Below are 16,340 nucleotides of genomic sequence, written 5' to 3'. Positions count from 1 at the left end.
GTGATAGAGGGGTCTACTTAAAATGTCTGTACTCTGTGTAGATAGGCGTAATTTTATGCAACAAGTCAAAAGACGGAATTTTTCAGAATTTCACACTATGAACTTCATGTATTTAACTACTGTTTCACTTTCTTCTCTCTATTCGAGGAGTAAACAATTGCGGTGTTGGGTTCAAGAAGGTGCATTTCCCCTCTACACCCCCAATAAGGAAGAGGTGAAAATAAAAAATGTGTAAAAATGTTTTCATAGTTTTCTTTATTAAATATACCTACGCATTATTTTTGTATGAATTAAAAACACTTAAAAACACATTGTTACCATGCCAAAAGTACGAAAAAATAAAAATTGATAAATCTAAGGTAGTTAAAAATTAATAGTCAATGAAATATTAAATACAATATATATATGGTTAGTCTGTTTTGATGTTTCGTTTGTCTGTGTCCAATAAACATCAATATAGCTAAACCAATCGGAACCAAATTATGCGTGGGACCTCACATGACCCCTGCAGGGAAGGTTTATGAATGCTCAAAATTACAAACATTTGTGTTGAAAATTTTTGATTTTCGTTATTTGGAAATGCACAAAAAAATATTTTTTAATTCGCGAAATTTTTTTTGTTATTGTTTTTATTTTACAAAAAAAGCAAGATGCTCCTATAAATGCCACAATTAAAGGTTAAAATAGAAGATTCGCGCCCTAAAAGCCTAGTGTTTTTTATATTTAAATAACACACTTATAACTTAACCCCACTATGAGGAGAAAGATAAAAAAGTGCCCTGTATAAAACTTATGCTTTTACGGCAATAATCAATGAAACAAATTATATGTAATATTTATATTTATAATTTTTGTAATATGTAAAAAATCTGGCTCAGAAAAAGTAAAAATTTTTGAAGATTTTGGAAACCCATAATAATACAGAAAATCCACGAAATTTCAAGTGTTACAAATGTTCGAAGAAAAAAATTCGACTTCAAAAATGACGTGAAGAGCCTTAACAACCTAATCTAATATATTTTTCTTCAATTTTGTGACAACTTACATGACCTCGGGAAGAACTATGGCCATTTAAAATTGAAAAATATTGCCTAGAAAAATATTGCCTAGAAAAATATTGCCTAGAAAAAGTGCCAATTTTAGAAAATTTGGAAATCCACGAATTAAAGTTCAACCAGAAAATCCGCAAAATGTCTAGTATTTCAATGTTTGAAGGAAAAAAGGTGACTTATAAAAAGAGCGTGAAGCGCCCTAAATACCTAAACTAATATATTTTTTCTTCAATTTTCAAACATTTTGTTTTGTGTGTAATTTTAACGGGCCTGGAGGTGGTGGGTGCTAATGGGAGGATATGTGCCCTCAACTAAAATACCTGTTATTAACTGCAATAAAACTCAAGGGGGCATCACCCCCATCCTGACCCCCTCCCCCCAACTCTGACCCCTAACGAAAAGGGGTTGTTGCCCCCCCCCCCCGCTTACCCCTCATGACCCTGAATTTCTTTCATAGAACAAAAAGAAATTTGTTTCTATTCAAATATCAATTATTTGTAGAATTCTATTTTCAAAAATTTTAAGAAAACTTTCCTTTTCAGTTTTTAAAAAACTTTCTGCATGAAATAAACCTCCAGTCCCCCCCCCCCCCCCCCCCCTCCTGAACCATGTTTGGAGATAATCAAGAAAGATGCATACAATAAAGTTTCTTTTTGTTGTTTTCTTGTTCTCACTGTATCAGTATATAAAACAATATAATTCATAGAATAACTTGATTTCAGAAAATTTGAAAAATAACAAACATATTGGTTTAAATTAACTATTTTTATATCCTACATATATCTACAACTTTGGACCAAGCTGAAACTCTAATCACAGTAAAGAACATGGTTAAAAGACTACAAGTAAATTCATGTAGTCTTATATTATTTACCTTTTTAACAATATTTACAGAATATTTAAAATTTATGGTTTTATTTACAAAATTCAATGACTAAATCTTTCTATTAAAAAAGAAAACTAAATAGTTTAAAAATCCAGAGCTCAAAGAGTTTATGGAAAATATTTGATGTAATTCATGCAACTCAGACCATTTAGTAAAAGTAAATTCAACCTAAAGTCTGACCGCGTCAACATTGTTGCACCGGCTAGTCCTATAATTGAGTGTCTGCTTTATTAACCCAATGTCCGGGCGATATAGTACAAACTGGGACCGGAAAGGTTGACCCGGCTCGGAAATTCAAATATACTACGGCTGCCCGTGAATTATATAATGACCCCTTTGGTTTAGATTGTGCTGCTTATAGGTGTTTCCAAGAGAATTTTACATAGATTCCCACAGCGAATAATCATTTCAAATTTCCAGATTGATAAAACATTAGTTTTCCTGATAATTTCTTTTAATAAATGCTATTTTTGAAACTTGTAACATCACTTGTTGTTTTTTGCAGTCTATAACCGGCATCTAAGTCTTGACACTAATTTAGATCTCAAATTAGCTATCTATCTGAGGATATGGTTTGTAATATTATGAAATGCTGAGTATTCATTGTTGTTAGTATCACTGGGCAGGACGGGTTCAGCTTCTTTCTTAACTCCGGGTTCTCCTTCACATCCTAGGCTCTTAAACCTCTCATATCCAGACACCTGGAATATAGGCAAATTATAAAGGGACGTTAGGCGTAAGGTTAACCATCCCTTACAGGTTGAATGAGATAACTTCCTAACTTTTTTACAGGGTTACCCACAAAGGTTTCATTCTTTGCAGATAGCAGTGAAAATGATTTTTTTTTAGTTTTTAGTCAGGTTGCAAAGGGTCAGAAAATTATAACTTGATGCAAATGTTCAGTTGCCTTGTATGAAAAATGGAGTTATACTTTTTTAGACATACTCCTAAATTTCCAATTTTGTCAAAAATAGAAGGAAAATATATTTCTAAATCTAACATTTTCATAGAAAGTGCAAAGAAACACTTTTATATTATCATATGAAAATCAACTGTCGAATAGTAAATTGTAGTCAAGTAAATTTCAGAATTATTTTTGTTATAGAAAAATCAAATCCTACTCAAAAATTATGTTAAAACCCGTACCTCTGTTTCCCCCCAGAGCAGCATTGAATTCTCTCTCCTACTGGTATCCCTGGTATCACGGAGTAAATCAGTTCTTGGTTCAACAGGTTTATAATGATGATCGGAGTGGGAGTACCTAGCCTGGGATAGGAGTGCAACCTCACTCCCATACAGAGAGTCGTGTGGAGGTTGGTAGACAGGACTCCCAGATGTATCCGATCCTAAACTAGGACTGGACTGCTGAGAACTATATTCATGACTCCGGGTATAGTCTCCAGCACGAGAGAAGTCTTTAGAGAAGTCTAGAGGTCCGTGGAACATATCTTTGGTGGTTGTGAGGTTGTGTAGAGAATGATCTGAAGGAAGATGGTAGGTTGGAGTAGGATGATTATAAAGATAACTAGGATACAAACTAGACCCGGAGCTGAACCCTGTATTGGTGTGTCCGAGGTATGCCGAGCTCAGGGTGTGAGGATTAGCCTCGTAAAAAGGTTGGGGTTGGGGGGAGGAGGCTAACATCTGAGGATAGTACGCTGCTAGTCCAGGATTAGCTCCGTATGCTAATCCATACTGGAGTCTGCTCTGTACCATGTAGTAATGATATAGCCAGGAGTTAGCTTTCATTACGTCAGCCTCAGCAGAACTATGAAATATCCAAAATTAATTCTAAAAAAAAATATCAAAAAAAAAACTAAATTACAATAAATAGTTAGTAATAAAACAAAAAAAATACTGTTTATCCGACCAGTTTTTAATTTAAAAATTCCTTTAAACTAACTCTAACAAACTAAGTTGATTTTACGAAGACAATCCCTGTAAAATGTGTTTACGTTGGATATTTCTTTTAGTTGAATTAACGTTCACTATTCCTTTAAATTGAAATAACGTTTAATATTCCTTAAAGTTGAATTAACGTTGACTATTCCTTTAAGTTAAATTCACGTTGACTGTTCCTTTAAGTTGAATTTACGTTGACTATTCCTTTAAGTTGAGAAATATTTTATAACTCTTATACAACACGCGCATCTGCCCCTTTAGAAAAAGTAAATTCAACCTATACAAAACATAAAGCCTGACCGCATCAACTTTGTTGCACCGGCTAGTCCTGTCCATAGAGCTTGGTACAGTACAAACTAGGATCGGAAAGGTTGACCTGGCTCGGAAATTTAAATGTACAACAGCTGCCCGTGACAAATACACGTTTTAACAGAATGTCTTAATAACTGTTTAAGAAATTGTGTTCAAATTTCGCAAAAATGGTTTGTCAAAAGATTGAGTAAAATTTAAAGAGGTATTAATTATATCCCTCTAAACTGAATTACCTAAGAATCTGGTTTGTACAAATGATAACTGGAGTTTGGGTCTCCTCCGAGTTATCTTTGACCTGCATCACAGTGTGAACCCATCTGAAAAAAATTGCATAGATTATGATCAAAGAATGTTAGAATGTTAGAATGTTGTGATTTGTGATGTCAAGTTTTTGATCGAAATAGTATCAAGGGACCAAATTTATTGAATTGGAGAATGGTCGCTGAACCCGGTTCAAATACTGAATCACTGATTCAAAGTAAAAGATTTATGAAGATTTGAATCAGTAATTGAGGATTTGAACCGGTGGTAGGTAATTCAGCGACCCTTGATATTTTGAAAATATATCTGTTACAAACTACACCAATCTCAGTTAAATCAATTTAAATATGACAATTATTCCACTTTATATTGGTTATCACTGGTTTATAAATTTAATAGCCATGAAATAAATTCAAGTACTGTTTCTGACTAATGACGTTATTATAGTTTTGTAAGCGAAGTTGGTGACCCTCTATGCAAAGATGACAATGTCCGATTCACAACGGTACCCTTAAAAGCGTTGTCGGATCAAATGTGGAAAAGAAATCAACTTTGAAAACTGATTTATTTCATTTGTGGTTTCTCTGGATACAAAAGTACATGCGCATTTATCACGCGCAAAATAAACAGGAATTCTCAGAATTAAACACTTCTCTAATCCTGGAGAAAACGACAATATCTTCCACATTATTGATTGATAAAAGGTCTCAAGAGTACTGTCGTCAATCAGACATTGCCATCTTTGAATGGAAGATCGTGTGAAATTACGCTTACAGTCCCTTTAAAATGTGGCGAAAGATAATCGATGACTATAGGTTGAACTATCTGAATGATTTGTTTGAAATTAAATGTTTTTTTTACGGTCTAAGTCGTATGTTGCAGTTTTCTCAATTTGTATGAACGATTAGTTATTCGGTATGAGACGTCTTTAACAATTTCTCCTTTTAGGCTCAACAGATATAAGTAAGATTAGTAGCGATAAAACGCGCTTTTTTATCGCATTAAGCCTATACCCCCTTTCATTTTTCGCGAACACTCCCTTTAAATACTTACACAAAGGTTCCATCTTCTTTGAGAAGTCTGAGTAGAAGAATTGATGATTTATCAGACTCCGCTCCAGTTACTGAGATTAAACAAATGTGTCAACAAAAGTTTAAGAAACTTTGAAATAATAGGATAATTATCAAAAATGATTTAGTAAATATACCACAAGTAAAAAAAGGGTTTTCATTGCTTAGCTTATTTTGTAATATCAATTACAATTAATTTCATCCCTTATTTTAGAAATTCAGTCCTATATGTGTTCTAGGCATTTCAAGTGCCTCACTCCCATTTTTAAACTTAACTTTAAATGTTGCTTTCCAAACCGTCATTTTTCTTCATAGATCATAAAACTGGCGCATTTAAACTGTTTACATTAATAAATTTCCAAAAATTTATTATTCTATAATTTTACTTGGCAAAATTTGGGTCTGATCGGTTCAGCCGTATCACGTTTATTGGCTAAAAATCAGTCAGGCAGATAAACATACCTAGTCTGTGCTTGGTTTGCATTTCTCGCATACAATCTGGATGTAGAAGATGATAAAAAGATACTCCCAGTAAATCCTTCCTGTAGTACCCCAGGTGGATCTCTCCACTAAAAATTTAGAAAATAAAAAATTAGAAATATTTTTTTTAAAAAATGTGGAAATTTTTCTGATCAATTTCTAATTGATTTCCTCAATCATCAAATATATCATCAAATATATCATCAAATATATCATCAAATATTAAGGTTGAGAGGGTGTCAAAGGTGTAAAAATCATGTAACTCTTGAAGCACGTTAAATTACTTACTTGTCATCCATATCCACCATTTTCATATCTAAACTATGAACTGTTGTAAATACATTCGTAGCGCCCTACATAAATCATTCATTCATTTAGCTTTTTATAACAAAGAATATGATCTTGCGTAGTATTCTTTTAAGCCAATACTTTCGTGTGCTTTGTATGACCTTTAACAAAAAGTGAGAAAAAAAATTGTGTTTTTAACAAAATTCCAATTTTAAATCTATATATCTTTGCAACCCAATGCCGAACACCTTTTGTATTTAAAACCACGAATTCTGCATAAAAATCAATAACCCTGAGTTTGAAATATCAAAGGTTTACATCATCAGGTTGCAATTTTTGAAAATTTGAGTTTGCGACAAAAACTTAATTCCTTTATCTAAATAATCAATAAACCTGTTAATACAATAGCTTGAAACACTGTTTTGATCTCCAAGTAAATGCAAAAAGAATTAATTCCGTAAAATGATTTAAAGGTTTTTGAACTGAAAAAGTCCAATGAATGAATCCCTGAACAACTATTTCTCTATTCTCCGGCATGGCTAGCGGTGTACACCAAGCAACAAAAACCGGTTCATCCCGGCTACACAGCGGCAGGTCTCCGTGGAAATGACCCTTTACCAGAATCACTTTCTGATCACCAAATCTAAATTTTTAAAAAATTTTATTTTCAAAATGAGAATTATGATGTAGGATTAATATTTCGTCATTGCAATGTAAATTTAAGCAGAGCTGGGAACTTTTGAATGGTGAATATCAGGATTAATGCTTGATCAAATCTTTTTATTAATCTCTAGACTAAATAGTGCTTGTGCTCCTTTCGTTATTAATCTCCAGATTAATTAACCGATCGGGATTAAGGTTATCCCATTCTAAATTTTTCAACTCAGCTCGAGCAAGCACTACAGTACACTAAAAGACTAAATAAGCCAAACGGGACGGTACACTAAATGAATCAGTCCCTTCTTGGAAGATTATTTTTTCATTTCTGAGGATTTACCTCATTTGTCTTCGCGCATTTCTTGATACGTTTATTCTGCAAAGAAAGAGTTGACTTTTTGGTTTAGTTCTTGAATCTAGATCCACCTCATCCTCATCCCTAATAAATAAAATGTTATTTTTTAATAATTTATGTAATTGATTAAACTATTGATATTACGTAAAATTATTTTTCTAACTTAAGCTGTACTCTGAGCACGTGAATGAATATATGTGAATAAATACCTAGCTAACGGGTCTGTCCTAGTATACGATTTTTAGACCCCCCCCCCCTCCCTCTCCTGTCAATTTTATACATGACCACTTTTTCTACAATTTTCAACAAAATTAGAATATATTTAGGGTTAGGTTAGGTTAAGACACTTTCTGGGCCGAGCGTTCCAAAAATCGTACATTAGGAAATTACCTAGCTATCTGAGGATTAATACCTAGCTAACTGAGGATGAATAAATGAATAAATGAATACCTGGCTAGCTGTGAATGAATGAATAAATGAATACCTGGCTAGCTGTGAATGAATAGTAGGATGATCTTGCTTGTCAACTATATCATAAATACTATCTCCATGAATTAGAAGATCTTCCTAAAATATTGTTTGTTGTATGAATCAGTTCATCAAATAAAAAAAAGGATTTGATTGACAAAATGTTATGAAAAAGATAAACCCGATTTTAGTTTGTTTGAATAAGAAACTATGACACAGCAGATCACAATATTGATTTATATTTACAAGTTTTAAAAATCCATTTCATCATCGCGGGACAAAAAATGATTTGGGAATTACGAATCTTGTAAGGGTGCAGTCTATTAAGTTTAAAGAAGAAGTCAGAAATTTATTTATAAAAATATATCGGGATACGCTTGTGATGAGGAGGCAATGGCTGGGAAAATACTTTTTTTCACTTTTAATTGACTATGGAGATGTTGTTGTTATTTTAAAATCATTAAATCATAAGAATCATTATATTGTCATTTACTAGTTATTAAAAGTTCTATATCTTAGAGCTGTTAAGATAAAAAGACGACATTTATAATTACCATTGAATGCCCGAGATATTCCGCGGCATTTTCTGAAATGTAAAGAAGACGACCGGTCTGTGTAATCATCATGAGGAACCCGTTCAAAGCCTAAAGATTGAAAACATTTAATCAAACATTGTGTCACAAATCACAAAAAATCCACGAAAAAAAGTTTTTAAATCCCTATATACCAATACAGCCTGATAAAATGTAAACCTTTGATAATGATTATTATTTAATCTAGCAGACATCATAGTTTAAAATATCAAAGGTTACAATAACAGAGGGATTAGAAAATGTAATGTAAATGTTAAAGGGACTGTAAAGGAAAAATGAAAGGGGGTATAGGCTGAAAGCTAATCCCTTTAGCTCTTGATCGCGACCCATGAAAGTTTTATCTGATGTTCCTGTCTCGAGAAATTGATATAAAACTGTGTTTAAATTATACGAAAGTTCATACATGTAAAATTTAAAAATCTTAAACTTAAATCACATGACCAGAATTATCACCAATGGCAGAGCAGTATACTGGTCACGTGTCTGCACCTGTATCATGTAACCACTTTACTGCACTGCCATTGGTGGAATTTCTGGTCAAGTAATACGGACGAATAAATAATATTATGAATTAAATCTAAAAAAATAGAAATAACAAATTTAAGAATAGAATTGGAGTAAACCTAAGTTACAATTAGCTTTCTCTGGGGTATCTTCGTTTTCAGATTGGTTTCCTATTTGCTGAATTTGATCTTTTTAAACCCACTACTTTTATACAAAATTGTATATATATTAATTTTCGTATAATTTTGACAAAGTTGTAAATCAATTTCTCGAGATAGGAACATCAGATATATCTTTCATGGGTCGCGATCGAGAGCAAAAGTGATTAGCTTTCAGCCTATACCCCCTTTCACTTTTCCTTCACAGTCCCTTTAATGTAGATCACAAAATCTGCAAAATCTATAGTTTCATGATGTGTAAAAACATGGTGGCTTGAAAAGCAATATTTAAAAGCTACTAAAACACTAGTATATTTGCAGATTGCGTCATTATAGTTAGAATTAAGTAATTAGTGTAATAATTATTTTATAACCTTGGCAAACCCGAAGTTTGTTGTTTCCTGTTTTTCTTTAGCTCCCAGCCCTAGTCCCTTGTACACTAAACATAACAATATTAACAGTTTTCTATCTTAATACTTGTCTAGATGTCTAGTTGTCGAGATGACTAGTTGTCTAGATATCTAGTTGTCTAGATGTCTAGTTGTCTAGCTGACTAGTTGTATAGATTTCTAGTTGTCTAGCTGTATAGTTGTCTAGATGTCGAGTTGTCTAGCTGTCGAGTTGTCTAGCTGTCGAGTTGTCTAGCTGTCTAGTTGTCTAGCTTTATAGTTGTTTAGTTGTCTAGTTGTCTAGTTGTCTAGCTTTCTGTCTCTAACTATCTCGGTGACCATCTGTCTTTTTGTCTCGCTGTCTATCTTTCTAGTTTTCTAGCTGTCTCTTTTTAACTGTCTCACTGTCTATCAGTCTATTTGTCTAGTTTTCTAGTTGTCTAGCTGTCTGTCTTGAACTGTCTTTCTATCTGTATATCTTTCTATATGTTTATCTGTTTAGTTGTATGTTTTTAACTGTCTCGCTGTCTATCTAAGTGTCTCTATGGAATAAAAACCTCTTGTACGTTTCTTACAAATAAAACATCACCGAGTTAAAATTATTTAGATATTTGTCTCTCTGTCTATCTTGGTTTTCCATGTGTCTGTCTGTCTGTATTTCTGTCTAATTGTCCACAGCTGTGCATCTGTCTAACTGTCTAAATTCAAAACATTTTTGTTCTACTTAAAAAGAGGAGTTATGATTGAAAACATAAGATTTTAATCTTACGGGAAATACACTTTAGTTTGCCGTGATATTTATTGGCAAGTTACTTTAGTTTGCCGTGATATTTACTGGCAATTTACTTTAGATTTCCGTGATATTTACTGGCAATTTATATAGTTTGCCGTGATATTTACTGGCAATTTACTCTAGTTTTCCGTGATATTTACTGGCATTTTACTTTAGTTTGCCGTAATATTTACTGGCAATTTACTCTAGTTTGCCGTGATATTTACTGACAATTTACTCTAGTTTGCCGTGATATTTACTGTCAATTTACTCTAGTTTGCCGTGATATGGCTTGACGACTTAGCTACGATTGATGTCTTCAACCCTCAATGTCAATTTTTAACATGAAAAAGGTTAAAAATTGTATAAAAACCAAAGCTCTGCTACTCTACAAGGCTACTTAAACAATTTACTATTTCCGCCGATTTAAATCTATTCTAGGGCGGACTAGAGACATAATAAAAATAAATTGTCTACTCCTGATTTCTAACCTCTCAGATGTTCAAACCTTTCTTGGACCAAAAATTAATTTTGGGCGGAAGTTATAATGTTCGCGTAATGGTAGAAAAGTGGGTTTAATTATTTCGTCTATTCATTCACTGTCTTAGGAGGGCGGGAAGGCAATCAACAACAATTTTTCGTCCGAGCCACATCGTTCTTTATCCTATTCATCTCAAAATTTTTTCACTGAAAACATATATTATTAGGACGAGCATTCGGAGGGGGCTAGAGTGAGAGAATTAGGTGGATTTGGCTCGGACGAGAAAAGAAGTATCATGCGGCTCGGACGAGGTATTGTTGTGGCTGGTCAACCACCCCTTCGTAACTTTATGCATTTTCTAGGCGTAAAATATTGCAAGGAAAGTACACCATAAACCCCGCCTATCTTTATTTACAAAAAACATGTACTGCACTTTCTGGAAGAAATAAAAACAAAATTCTGTTTTTAACACATCTACCTTTTACAAGCAGATTTACAGTAGAAACCATATAAATGTGGAAAAAGAAGACGATCTTGGACTCTTGTTATGATTTTAAATAAACCATTGAACATGAAGCACTGCAATTGTGCAGACTACACAGACCCATTTCACTCAGTGAGCTGATTTTAAAACTACTGAGTCCAAATTTAATGAATTTGAGCCGCGTCTCAAATCCATCAAAAACCCGGTTTTGATTGAGCGCCGGCTTAAATCTTGAAATATTGAATACAAGTTTAAGTGGAACCAACCAAATTTAAGCCGCTTCTCTAATTTAAGCCGCGGCTTAAATTTCTTTAAATTCTGCCTCAAACAAATTGATTTACCCAATTTCTAACTTTAATTGATTAAAGGAAGTGTTCCCCTAAAATTAAAGGGGGTTTAGGCCGATAATGAATTGAATTCGATACATACCAATTACTACTAATGTTTCGCACACTCTCCCTTTAAATCTAAATATGAAAAATAGACTTACGTTTCTCGAAGTAGTTTGTTTTTCTAACGTATACTAGAATTAGAGCCATCAACTGTAACTGAGAAAGTCTTTGTCTAAAAGTAAAAAAATAAATTAGGAAATACAAACATTAATTTAACGGAATTGAATCTTTGCCATAAACTTGAATCCATATAGCTTTGCAACCTGATTGTGTAAACCTTTGATATTTCCACCTTAGATTATTTGATCAAATAGAATCCATAGTTTAAAATACCTAAGGTTGTGAAGATATAGGGATTAGAAAACTAGAAATTGTGGCAAAGAATTAATTCCCCTAAATGTTGTATGCAATTTGAAACTTTGAATCAGTTCATGTTTTGGGGTTTTAAACACAAATAAAATATGAAAATCATCTAGATGGCGAAACGCAAATTAAAAAAGGAGGTTTTGCATAAGTCAAATATCACTTATTGTTTAAATTAACGCAAATCTATTTACCATTCAAACTTATCTTAATCCGTAGTTTGAAGTGGTACTCCATTTATAAAGAGTAATAAGCCATTCACAACGGTACCCTATAAACCATTGTCTGGTCATGCATTATTAGATTTTTTAGTTTAGAAAATTTGGTTTTCTGTGTTCAAGAGACTTGTGGATTTTTGCAGCAGAGTCAATGAAGGATAATGTGAGAATTCAACGCTTTTTAAGATATCTCCTGTAATTGTTACTCGAGTTACAGAAAAAGGTTTAAAAGCTACAGGTGTAAATCAGACATGCCACTTCACCAATATATGGGAGGAACATTTTAAATTATATACGTATTCACTTTTTAAAATTAGGAAGTATATCTAAACTTCAAGTAAATTGACACACATCATTGATCTGTTAACATTATTTAACATTTCATATAAACATACATATATAGATTTCATTTGTCTATACTTATTGGTTTCTTTTTAAGTTTTAGGTTTAAAATTTACATTTTATTGAATTTTAAAAATCAATAATGGTAAAGACAAAAAATTAATCAAATGTTAAAAAAATTAACTAAATGTTAGTAAAAATAACTAAATGTTGAAAAAAATTATCTAAATATATGTTAGAAAAACGAAATATATGTTAGAAAAAATGGACTAAATGTTAGAAATAAAGAACTAAATGTTAAAACAAATGATCTAAATAAATGTTAGAAAAAATAAACAATTGTTAGAAAAAATAAACCCAATGTTAGAAAAAATGAACTAAATGTTAGAAAAAATAAACAATTGTTAGAAAAAATGAACTAAACGTTAAAAATAAGAATCTACCTAGCAGATGATGGTATCGGAAGAAGATCTCTAAGTCTATTTATTTCATGATTGATATGATCTCTCCGCATTTTACTCGCACCTTTAGTTGATTTCGCTCCACTCTCGTAGCTAAAATTTAGAGAAAAAAATAAGAAAAAGCAAGAATATAAAGAAAATGTTTTTGGATTTTTTTTACTCTAAAGAAAGTAATAAAATTTTGAAAAAGGTAAAACTGATTTTTGTTTTTTGACAGCTGTCCAACCCCTGTCGTATTTTTTACCCTCATAAAAAAATATTTTATAGAAAAATGTATGAGAAATCAAAAGTATGAAAAAGATAAACCCGATTTTAGTTTGTTTGATGAAAAAAACCCTTTTCTGAATTTGTTTGTGATTTAATGATAACGTTTTTTAAAAAATGCAAGAATTGACATGACACTAAAAACCCCATATTTGTTTGCTTAGTATGATTAATTAAACATGAAAAAATGAGAGTTAAATTTTTGTGAATATTGTAATATATCTTACCTAATGTTTTGCAAATGGTGGTTTAACGGTGCTTTCATGTGATCATGCATCATGATTGAATAAAATTTATTTTCTCTCTTTAAATTCTAAAATTTCACTTGGTTCATATTGCAAGGAGCACTGCAACTATGTTAACTGGATCACGACCGAAGGTCGACTGCCTTCCTTCTCATCAATTGACTCCGGGCATTTGTCTGCGCCACCGCCACGCCAGATTCAACCAATCACAGGCCAGAGGGAATCCCGAAGATCCAATAAGAATTAAGATCAGCCAGCCAATAGCCCGCCAGCGTTCTGCCCGTGACCGGAAATAATATAGTTAGGCGCTAAATATTTTGACACCAAAATCCACGGAAACATAATATTTAGGCTTAATGCCTAATTAAGCCGAGGCAAAAGCCGGAAAAAGCAGTTTAGAAAATGGTAAACTTGAATTTAAATCGTGACCCAGACAGGGGCAGGACAGAGATCACGATTTCAGACTTTATTAAGAGATAAAGCTGATGAATGGATGAATGAAAAGAGATAAAGCTGATGAATGGATGAATGAAAAGAAGAGATAAAGCTGATGAATGGATGAATGAAAAGAAACTTGCCCCACTGAATGTTAACCAAGTGTTGAAATTTAGGAGAAAAAAATGCAGTGGAAAAAAATGAATTTGAAAAAAATGTAGTTGAGTAAATTAAGATATCGCTGTGCAGTGAAACAGCAAATAGATTCTAGTACCATAGATGAAAACGTAGTACAGCTGTATTCTGACGTCATAAGTGTCAACTTAGTTTTTGTGTCCGACAAAGGTATTATAAATAATGATAATTTTAGAATAAAGAGTTTATCTTACAGTTAAATAAGTGCACTTTTATGTGTTCTACAGTTTCTGTTCTTACACTTTTTTATTTAATCTTGGAAAACATGTCAACTGATGAGAGAAAGTTTCGTTTTCCTTGTTATATTTGACACTTGTGACGTCGTGTATAATTGGTTAATTTCTCTGTTGCCACCTATTGTACTTGATAATCTATTTGGGAAACAGGAAATAATTGAGTTTTTGCCACAAACTCAAATTTTCCAATTTCTATTTCTTTGTAACCCGATGTTGTAAACCTTCGACTGCCATAATTTGAAATATCTAAGGTCGGACAATGGACATCGATATGAAAAGATATAATTAAGGATCCTAAAATCAGAGTTTGTGGCATGGGCAAAACCTCAACTCCTTTGATCTGAGCTGAACTTATCTGTTTTACTTTTAAAACCCTTGAGCTTTTATTTTTTAGACAAGACTGCCATGTTCAATTCACCATGCATATGTCACACATCAAATTCAATGTTTAAGATATCCTAAATTGTTCGACTGAAAAGTTGAATAACTTCGATTGTGTTGTCAGGATATATGTAGAAAACGGAGATTACTTCTTATAGTTGCGCGCGCGCGCTCAGACAAATGTTTACAGGATATGCCACTCTGTAAAATGGAATTACGTTTAAAGTTCCTTTAAACTTCCTTTTCCTAAACATTTTTTATTTTGATATGTTCTTCCTTTCTAATTTCTAAAACTTTTTAATTTACGTTTTTTTAAAAGCTAGATATTTCAAACATCATGATTATTTCACGTTATTCAAACTAGCAATATTGTGTAATTTCTTTATATTTTGGATTCTTGCACGTTTCCTTAAAAACTTAAAAAGAGAAAATTTAAATGCTTACGTAAACAAGGTAAATAAGTCGAATTCTAGCATAATCCGAACCAGTGCAAAGATTTGCCGGTCCATGGTATTAATCGTACACTTTTGCTAGCAACAGCCCGTCTAGTTTACCAAGTGTGTAGTGGACCCTGCGTGTTTTATGCAACAAACTTTGGCTGTCTCTGGACACATGTGTGATTCCGCAATGAACTGCTTCCTAATGTTGAAATTAAAATGTATAAAGTTGAAGAATATTTGCATTATTTGTTAGTTTGTTTAAATTCCTTCACATACATTTTTTTAAAATTTACTCTCTCTGCTAGCTATTTCTGGCGCCGCGGCGCATCATCTAAGAATCGAAAATAAAGTTGATTGGTTTGAGACCGCTCTGCAATTTCAATATTTTCTGATCGGGAATACGAGAATTCAATATATACCTCATTCATTCATTCATTCATTCATTCATCCTTCCTTTCATTTATTCATCCTTTCATCCTTACTTTCTTCTCTACCGAAAAGAGATTTAATGTAATTCTAAAATATTCTGTCTTACTTTAATAATTCAAATTTTATTTCATATTATTAATTGATAAAGATTGCAACATCACATATAACCAGCTTTAAGTTTGGATTCAACAATTAGGTTTAAATCATTCAGCTTTAAAGATCTAAAGCTTCCTGGCTTTTGCAAATCATTCCCAGGATTGTTTAAACGTTTTCAATTCTAAACAATGTATAGGAACTGTTTATATCACTGTAGTTTCAGTAGAAGTAAATATTTCCATAATTACTATTAGCGCCGATTGAAGAATTCATAACTCTGATTGGATAATGAGATAGATAGAATAGAATAGAATAGAATAGACAACAAACACATTACTGTACCTTGATTGAATTAGGCGCTGATGGACTCGGCATGCAAGTGTGCCCTATGAAATAGACAGAAGGATATTACTAGTACGATTTTGTGACCTAGTATATATTTTGTTTTTCACTTTACGCACAAGTACGACAAAATCAAATTTATCCGCGGTTACATAGCAGAACATATCTGGAGCAGTTAGAAGATCCAGTCAAACATAGCAGACACTCAAGGAGCAGCTAGAAGATCCAGTCAAACATAGCAGAACATATCTGGAACAGCTAGAAAATCCAGTCAAACATAGCAGAACATATCTGGAGCAGCTAGAAAATACAGTCAAACATAGCAGACACTCTAGGAGCAGCTAGAAGATCCAGTCAAACATAGCAGACACTCTAGGAGCAGCTAGAAG

General features: G+C 32.7%; 1 protein-coding gene across 1 annotated transcript; it reads right to left on the bottom strand.

The window, feature by feature from the left end:
- Positions 1 to 2,186: 2,186 nt before the first annotated feature.
- Positions 2,187 to 13,520, bottom strand: LOC111718366 (neuronal PAS domain-containing protein 4). The gene is made up of 14 exons (XM_023493933.1): positions 13,380 to 13,520; positions 12,871 to 12,981; positions 11,603 to 11,676; positions 9,361 to 9,425; positions 8,286 to 8,375; positions 7,748 to 7,830; positions 7,249 to 7,347; positions 6,759 to 6,894; positions 6,252 to 6,316; positions 5,946 to 6,052; positions 5,467 to 5,536; positions 4,386 to 4,469; positions 3,085 to 3,706; positions 2,187 to 2,639 (listed from the first exon to the last, which is right to left on the bottom strand). The coding sequence occupies exons 1-14, from the start codon at positions 13,430 to 13,432 to the stop codon at positions 2,496 to 2,498; spliced, it is 1,803 nt and encodes a 600-aa protein (XP_023349701.1). The 5' UTR covers positions 13,433 to 13,520; the 3' UTR covers positions 2,187 to 2,495.
- Between the last annotated feature and the right edge of the window lie 2,820 nt (positions 13,521 to 16,340).

This window comes from Eurytemora carolleeae, unplaced genomic scaffold (genome assembly GCF_000591075.1).
Source record: "Eurytemora carolleeae unplaced genomic scaffold, Eaff_2.0 scaffold179, whole genome shotgun sequence".
NCBI classification, from domain to species: domain Eukaryota; kingdom Metazoa; phylum Arthropoda; class Copepoda; order Calanoida; family Temoridae; genus Eurytemora; species Eurytemora carolleeae.
The sequence above is the reverse complement of the archived record's forward strand: the minus strand, read 5'-3'. Positions and strand labels throughout refer to the sequence as shown.

Coding starts and splice junctions, on each gene's coding strand:
- LOC111718366 (XM_023493933.1), bottom strand. CDS start 13,432: ATGATGCATGATCACATGAAAGCACCGTTAAACCACCATTTGCAAAAC. Junction 11,677..12,870: donor CCGATACCATCATCTGCTAG/GTAGATTCTTAT, acceptor TTTTACTTTTAG/ACAAAGACTTTCTCAGTTAC. Junction 6,895..7,248: donor AATGCGCGAAGACAAATGAG/GTAAATCCTCAG, acceptor TTAAAAATTTAG/ATTTGGTGATCAGAAAGTGA.